At 44.1% G+C, this 8,571-nt stretch overlaps 1 protein-coding gene across 8 annotated transcripts; it reads right to left on the bottom strand.

Moving 5' to 3' along the window:
- Positions 1-1,320: 1,320 nt before the first annotated feature.
- LOC121302407 (glycine-rich cell wall structural protein 1.8-like) lies at positions 1,321-3,845 on the bottom strand. 8 transcript variants are annotated; one of them, XM_041232359.1, is made up of 2 exons: positions 3,387-3,845; positions 1,321-3,239 (listed from the first exon to the last, which is right to left on the bottom strand). In XM_041232359.1, the coding sequence occupies exons 1-2, from the start codon at positions 3,778-3,780 to the stop codon at positions 1,726-1,728; spliced, it is 1,908 nt and encodes a 635-aa protein (XP_041088293.1). In that variant the 5' UTR covers positions 3,781-3,845; the 3' UTR covers positions 1,321-1,725. The 8 variants fall into 8 exon arrangements, with proteins under 8 accessions (XP_041088293.1, XP_041088289.1, XP_041088290.1 ...); XM_041232355.1 differs by having other exon boundaries at positions 1,321-2,903; positions 2,988-3,844; XM_041232356.1 differs by having other exon boundaries at positions 1,321-2,861; positions 2,988-3,844.
- Positions 3,846-8,571: the final 4,726 nt, after the last annotated feature.

The following is an 8,571-nucleotide window of genomic DNA, read 5'->3' as shown; positions in this document are numbered from 1 at the left end:
AGTATTTGTTTTTGCTTTTAGCCTCTTCGAGCCTGTGCTCCAGTTCCCTTCTCCCCCCGGCAGAAACTCATTTTTTTAAACCAGTTTGCCCTCGCATGTATTAATTATTGACCCTATTCCTCAAGCTGAGGTTGTGAATTATTCATTTCATAACCCAGTCCTGCCTTTCGAGATCAGACAGTTGAAATTGCTTGTATAGTATTGTATTGTATTGTATAGTACTATCTAATCTCCACTTGTGACCCATGGTCCTTGTTTCTTTTTTCAGTCAAAAAAGTCCCTTGGGTCGACATTGTCAATACCTTTTAGGATTTTGACTGCTTGAATCCGATCGCTGCGTAGTCTTCTTTCTTCAAGACTGAATAGATTCAATTCTTTTAGCCTGTCTGCATATGACATGCCTTTTAAACCCGGAATAATTCTGGTCGCTCTTCTTTGCACTCTTTCTAGAGCAGAAATATCCTTTGTGTAGCGAGGTGACCAGAACTGAACACAGTATTCTAGATGAGGTCTTACTAATGCATTGTAGTTTTAACACTACATGCGATCCTCAATTTAGGATGCTTCGAATTACTACGCACGGCGCTTACAACTCTTTTGCATTATTACCCTGCGTCGACTTTATGATATCGAAACGGCATTTACGACACAGCAAGACCTGAGCCCTGCGTCATGTGCGCAGCTCGGTGTCCGAACCACAGTACCTGTCGTGGTCGCCCTGACTCAGTCTAGTGTTTTTGCTTTATGCATGTAACTGTTTCATTTTTAAAAATGTATTTATATGATGAGGGGCTTAAATTCAGGCGATCGTATTTCCTGCTAGGAGTATCGCATACACACACTGAATACGTCACTGGAAAACCCCTAGTCTGTACTTTTAAACGCGCCACATAGATGCCCGAGTAATAGCGTGTAATCACTGGGCTGAGAGTAAAGAGTTAAATAAATATTTGCATGAGTACAATATAACGGGTCATTTTTGTAAAAATATGTTATCTAGCCAAAGAGCCAGGAACCCAACCCCCATTTATAACATTGTTCCTATGGGAAAATGTGCTTCGACCTACAGCGAGACTTCAGGAACCAGTTGTGTTGAGGACTGCCTGTACTTCCCTTGATTTCAATTCAACACTGTTTGTACGAAACAGTTTTACCGTTTTTGTTAGGGGGAGGTCTGCTCCTTTAAAAAGGACTCGATGCATTGGCCAGCTGCACTCACTGGATCAACGTGCTTTTGTTTGGAGTCTGACAGAGAAGAAGGTGGTTGTGTTTAAGAGGCCTGTCCGCTCACTTTCATTAGTATATTATTTTTTGTCGAGCTGAAAAAGAAACTCCTTTATTGAGTACACATGAGAACAGAACACATTTATTTCTACATGAACTCAGGCTGGGAGCCAGGAGTCCTGTGAGGTCCCAATATGATTACATAAGGCACTAACATCATATTAAAAAAAAAACTGAAAGGGTTAGTACTGAGCTATTTTCATATAGATAGACAGATAGATGGATAGATGTATGTGAATAAAAGGTATTTAACGAGAAAACAGTCCTTCATGATTTTAAAGCTGTCCACACACAAGTCTGTAACTGGGATACATGTAGTCAGAAGGGAGGAGAATCCAACAGGCAAGCGATACAAAGCTCTGACGCGCTGTAATCTCAGACGTGCTGCAGGGAGCGGGGTTAACTGAGGGACTGACGTCCAGACCGGCTGGACCCGCCGAGTCACTGCAGCAGCAGAGTGCCGAGGAGCAGCAGGAGGGAGCCGGAGAGCCTGGCCGCTCCGTTCCACTGGGTGTTCCTCGTGCGGGTCTCGGTGCGTTTCGTGAGGTACTGGTGCGTGTAATCCACGTAGAGCTCGATGCAGCGGTACAGCTTCATCTGCTCGATCATCTCCGGATTGCCGACGTCCATCACGCCGACCACGTTGTCATCGTCTTTGTCTTCCTGAGCCGGGCGGGGTGCGCTTGCTGCTTCTCTCGCGGTATTATTCACGCTTGCGTTTCCGGTGCTGTTGTTTGCGTCAGTTTCCGTGGCGTTAATATTTCCAGGGCTCAGGCTTACAGGGTGGTTAGTGGTGGCATCAACAGCGCTGTTGTTTCTGCCGAGGAAGATGTCCGTTATGTTTTTGCTGTTATCTGCGGCAGTGGTGTTAATATTGCTGCGTGGACCGTCTCCACCAGTAGCGGCTGGGCTAGGAACAGCTCGGCCAGTCTCCTTTCCGGGCAGCAGGTCATTTCTCTTCAAGCACCGATCCCGATACATCTCGTAAGTCTGCGCCGGCTGCCGGAAGTAGTAATGCATCAGCGTCCCGCTGTCTCCGCCAAAGGGGGTGGCCACGTAACGCTTCCACATGTAGTAGTTGTAGTAGCGCTCTTCTTCCTCGCTGTTGAAGTCGATCTCCAGCCTGGGGCCCCTGTAGACACCTGGGTACGAGCCCGGGAACGAGCCTGGGAACCTTGTCCGGCTCAGCCCGTACCCCATCGCCATGCCCGTGGCCACCCCTAGCCCTGCTGCCAGCGCCGCCTTCTTGCCGAACCCCTTGGACTTGTGGGAGGGCTTGAACCCCTGACCTGCCACCGCCTGAGAGAAGTGAGAGCCGCCACCACCATTCCAGGGAGCCCTTCCCTGGTTGTGGCTGTTATAGCCTGGCCCGTAGATTTTTGGAGTGCCTCCTCCAGTGTTAGGGTAGCCTCCTCCAGTGTTAGGGTAGCCCCCTCCAGTGTTAGGGTAGCCCCCTCCCGTGTTAGGGTAGCCTCCTCCAGTGTTAGGGTAGCCTCCTCCACTATTGGGGTAGCCCCCTCCAGTATTAGGGTAGCCTCCTCCAGGGTTAGGGTAACCCTGTCCAGTGTTAGGGTAGCCTCCTCCAGTATTAGGGTAGCCCCCTCCAGTGTTAGGGTAGCCTCCTCCAGGGTTAGGATAGCCTCCTCCTGTGTTGGGGTAGCCCCCTCCAGTGTTAGGGTAGCCTCTTCCACTATTGGGGTAGCCTCCTCCAGTGTTAGGGTAGCCTCCTCCAGTATTAGGGTAGCCCTGTCCTGTGTTAGGATAGCCTCCTCCAGTGTTAGGGTAGCCTCCTCCAGTATTAGGGTAGCCCCCTCCAGGGTTAGGTTTGCCCTGTCCCGTGTTAGGATAGCCTCCTCCAGTGTTAGGGTAGCCCCCTCCAGTATTAGGGTAGCCCTGTCCTGTGTTAGGATAGCCTCCTCCAGTGTTAGGGTAGCCTCCTCCAGTATTAGGGTAGCCTCCTCCAGGGTTAGGGTAACCCTGTCCAGTGTTAGGGTAGCCTCCTCCAGTGTTAGGGTAGCCTCCTCCAGTATTAGGGTAGCCCTGTCCTGTGTTAGGATAGCCTCCTCCAGTGTTAGGGTAGCCTCCTCCAGTATTAGGGTAGCCCCCTCCAGGGTTAGGTTTGCCCTGTCCCGTGTTAGGATAGCCTCCTCCAGTGTTAGGGTAGCCCCCTCCAGAGTTAGGTTTACCCTGTCCTGTGTTAGGGTAGCCCCCTCCAGAGTTAGGTTTACCCTGTCCTGTGTTAGGATAGCCTCCTCCAGTGTTAGGGTAGCCCCCTCCAGAGTTAGGTTTGCCCTGTCCTGTGTTAGGGTAGTTAGATCCAGCCCCCTGTCCTGTGTTGCCGGGGTTCCTGCTGCTGGTCCCGCCCGACCCCTTGGACTTGGATCCCCCGCTGGATTTGGATCCGTTTCCCTTTTTGGTGAAGGCGGTGTGAGGCAGAAGCGCCACGAGCAGTGCCAGGAGGGTGAGACGATAGAGGGAGGCTCTGCTGCTTGCCATGGTGGCAATACTGTAAGGGCAGCCCTCACCACAGCACACTGCAAGAGGAAAAAGAAGAGACCCGTATAGTGTCAGGGAACAGGTACATGAACACCTTTGACAGAACATGCCTGGAGAACAGAATATTCAGGTGAAATCAGTTCTTGTAAAAGATACAGAATCTGGGTGCTGTGCTGAAGACATCCATGCAGGTACTGTGCATGCTGTGGGTGGGATCTGTCACGTTTTTTATATATATATATATATATATAGGGCTAGCCTTAGGCTGTGCAGGGCTGTAGGTGGTAATGGTCCAGAACATCAAATTAATGCTACAGTAGCAACCGTATCTTAATTAGTATATACATCATGTAATCATATGCGCCTACATTAAGATATGGTAACTAATATTAATGATATTAAAATGTTAATGAACACTTTAATATTCATTTGTTAGACTTTATCATTTTATATGAGTCACAACTTCAAAGCACTCAGAACTCTCTACTTCAAACATATCACGTTCTGTTTTTTTTTTATTTTTTTTAATTTTTTTTTTCTAAAATGACCCTGCCCCAATAGGCCGATTGAAAAATACTGTAATGTCCGACTATAATGGGTTCTGACAGGTTGATGGGGGGTGAATAGCCAGGCAGAAATAAATAAATTATAACATAATCATAGTCACTTTTTTACAAAAAAAATCTTAACAAGTAAACCCCTGGGCATTATCAAATCTTTTTTTTTTTTTTTTTTTCATTTTTACGTTACATAAGAACATACAATACACAGATATTTCCCTAGCTTTAGCGGCAGCAAAGTCCTCTATCAAATCAGAGTATTCTAAATGCTTTGCATGGCTTCCATCATATCATGGGGTTACAGCTTTGTTCAATGGCTTTCAGCACCCCCACTGTAAAAATAGTTCCCTTTGCCACTGTTTCAGCATTGTAAAGTACGCTAAACCTTTGTTGTAGCAAGTAAATCTGAAAAAAAAACAAAAAAAAACAAACAAATAAATAAATAAATGCAAATCGGCACGAGGAGGCTTTTCAGAAGTATTTTTTCCCCGGAATGCTTTAAAAGTATGAAGCTGTAAGAAAGTGTACAGAGAATACTTGAGACAGGATATTAAACCGGTAACAGATGAATAAATATGAATTACATCCTCTGATCCGACTGCTCTCTCACGGCGCTTTCTCAGAAAGAGCCGAGTCGCACGGATTGAATTTATATGGAAAATCGGGACACTAGCTGTTATTTTTTTGTGTTTGTCCCGGGACTGCGAATGAAAATGAGCCCGTAGCTAAATTTGGGTGCAATGCATTTTATGACATGTCATCAATGTTAAAAAAAAAAAAAAAAAGGTACGTTGATCCAGTCAAATAAATACACAGCTATATAAGCAAACATCTTTACTATGCGTTTAACAGCTCTTAGTCGAAATCGCTCTCAAAGAAAATATTGACATTATTTTTTTTTATTCACCGCTCAAGAATTTTTAACTTTAAACGAGCGCCAATAACAAGAAACTATTTAAATTAACAGCGACTGAAATTTGTTGTTCGAAATTTCTTATTTATTACTAAACTAATAATGTCCGATGCCTTTAAAATGTGATTTGTGGTTATTTACACCAATAATAAACAATAATAATAATATATTAACTTATTATTATTATTTCAAAGAAAACAGTACAAACAAAGAATTAATCGCTCAAAATCTCTTGTATATTATATATATATATATATATATATATATATATATATATATAAATATATATATAATATATATATTATTTATATACACCGATTGTTCACAACCTCCTCTTTTGGAGAACAGAAAATGTCTTCGTGTCGCGGTGTTTGCACACAACGAGAATCAGCGTTAAGTCCTAAGGAACACTGTGACAGGACTGAGCAGCACTGACAGTCCTGTGAAGAAACAGGGTGGGGCTGCCCCGACGGTTGCCCCTTTGAGTCGCGTCGCCCCCCCCCCCCACCCCCCCCCCCCACCCCCACCCCCCCCCCCCCCCCTCTCCCCCCTCTCCCTCTCTCTCGTTAGAGAGATAGAGCTCTGCTCCTCTCTCATCCTCTCCAGCCTCATCTCTCCTCTATCCTTCTCGCCATATCGTGGTTATGAGCGGTATAGCTATATACTATTTTATAATATTAAGACTGCACCTTGTTTCTGACGTGATACAGACTCTGACATTGCCTTCTAGCATGGACTTGTACCAAGATGAGAGTTCCAATTCTGTTAAGTACCATTGACATTTAACATTGTCCATTTAACAGGTCCAAATCATATATATATATATATATATATATATATATATATATATATATATCTATAATATTGGTCTTAATCTCTTAAATGAAGAGAAAGGCTAAATGGATATGCCTCATAATTGAAGGAGTGTAATAAAGGGAAGTGGAAGATAGGCTACAGTCCAGAGCTAATTAAAGATTTAAAAATGTGGACAAGCCCATTAGGCATCTCTCCAGAGCGTTGTGTGCCTGTCTGTGTTGAAGGGATAATGATATTACTGTGGTGTGCTACAAGGTTACAATGGAACTCACGCCAATGCCTTTACTACTAGTATTGTGTTTGTGAAGCAGTGGTTTGAGAACAGGTGCAGTTCATTTGAGTCATCTGTTCCTTATAAACTGGTAATAGAACAGCTGACCTGCTCAGTGACAAAGGTGACAAAGACTGGTTTAATGGGAGACCAGTCACTGTGGTGTTGTCTAAATGAGCTTATTTGAATGATCTATTCCTGTGTATGCCAGGAACACTTACCAGGGATCGACCATTCGGTCAGCTTGGTAGTTTCATTTTCATTAATGTATTCACAATGTAGGAAAGGTCTCAAAGAACACTAATATAATTCAGTCCTGTTAGAGAAGGCACCGATTAGAGATAAGTAAAAAATAACCTGTACCTTGGAAGTTGGGCCAAAATCTGAAGCTGCACTTTGATCCTGTTTTTTGATGTTATTGTAAATCCCTACTTGTCCCACACATCACTTGCCATTTTAAGAAATTCCACGCAAATTCTGGCAATGTGGTAAATCTCTGATAAATATTTCTAATATATATCAACTGTATAATTCATGGCGAACACTGCTGTGCATTTTTGCCTTCAAATTCATGTGCAGCGATGTTCACGTCGAATATTTCAGACAGTTTCTCCACCATACTAAAGAAAATAATTATTACTTCATAACAATGATAATGACTCCATACCGCAGTTTTCACGTTGCACTGCGAAGGTCTTCTCTCGTCGATCAACGAATGAGCGCTGACACCAAGCGAAACGGGTGGAGGTTTGTGACTCGTGCCAAAATGAAATCCGATCAGAATGAAAGCTCGGCCAATCAAGATGCAGTGATTATACTGACGTTAATAATGGCCAATCGCAGCTAACAGAAACATATGAGGAAACAGAATGCAAGCAGCTGAACTGTGCTGAATGAAGGCGCTTTTGAGAATCGCTGCGCTAGTGGACTGTGTGAGTAGATGGAATGCGTCTGAGTTGGATGGAAAGCAGATTAAATAAGCCCCAGTACCGGCATCAAAATAAGCAGTAGAATTCTACAATCTACAGCAAAATACACACACAAAAAAAAATCAATTTTCTGTTAGGGTGCTTGCTGACCACACTTGCAGACAGAGGTGGGTGGAGCAAGCACGCTAGAAAGAAGGAATGTTGTTGGAAATCTGTAAATGTAGTTTTTTTCTTAATTTTCCAGAGTATATATTCACTGCGGGCACAACACTTAAACACGACTCTTGCATAAAATAAATGTCCTCTACAACAAGTATTAGGAATCCACTTGTGCCTCTCTCTCAGGTTCTATGCAGCAGACTCTATGTGGGCTCCTTATACCTGCTGCACAGGATCTTACTGGACCGCTGACTGCACACGTGTCACACATAAAGAATTCAAGTCGCTCATTTTGTTCCCTGTTGTAAAGATTTCCATTACATGAGAGTAGATGTTGAACTTTATGCTGATTTGAACTCGGATCTCCAAGATAAGCACCAACTAAGACGTAGCTTTACAGTAAACTAAAGTGATCCATTTGCATCTCCATCCATTTGCGTTGTTTTCCATCTGATGATGTAGATATCCTTCTGTCTGGTGTTGATTGCTGAAGTGTAATGTTGGCTCCAGGGATCAGCTCGTTTTGCCTCCCCAGCGCATCAGCACACACAATGGCTGCGATTCTGGCTCCGGGGATCAACCCAGTGTGGTCTCCCCAGTGCATCAGCATGACAACCGTTTGGATTGAGCTAAGTTGGGTACATCTCTGGAGTCTTCAAGTGGGCACCTTCCATCCTCTGTGTTTTGTTGACTAGCCCACGACACCTCGAGGGCTTGACAGTGATTCTGGCGTCCCAGCATCACCCCCCCTCTGTCCCCCGCTCAACTCAGCCCACAATTGATCCTCTGCAAGTTTGAGTTAATACACAGTTTTCAGCATGGCAGTATTTCCATAACCCGAACAGAGTTGAAAGGTAATATTGTCACATGAATGGAATGAGGGCTCTCCAGACAAGCTCTAAGCAGTTCAAAGCCAGGCAGAGGCAGAAATACGTCAATAAAACTCAAATTTGGAGCAACAGAACCCAGAACCACATAGATTGATTACATTTTAAACAACATTTGAAGTTACTAACTGGTACATATAAATTACAAGGTTTTTTGGGATGTACACAAAAGGTTTAAATTATTTTCAAATGTATGTACATTTCATACTTGTATATACCGGTTATCCACACACACACACACACACACACACACACA

The sequence above is a fragment of the Polyodon spathula genome, chromosome 29 (assembly GCF_017654505.1).
Source record: "Polyodon spathula isolate WHYD16114869_AA chromosome 29, ASM1765450v1, whole genome shotgun sequence".
Lineage (NCBI taxonomy): Eukaryota > Metazoa > Chordata > Actinopteri > Acipenseriformes > Polyodontidae > Polyodon > Polyodon spathula.
The sequence above is the reverse complement of the archived record's forward strand: the minus strand, read 5'-3'. Positions and strand labels throughout refer to the sequence as shown.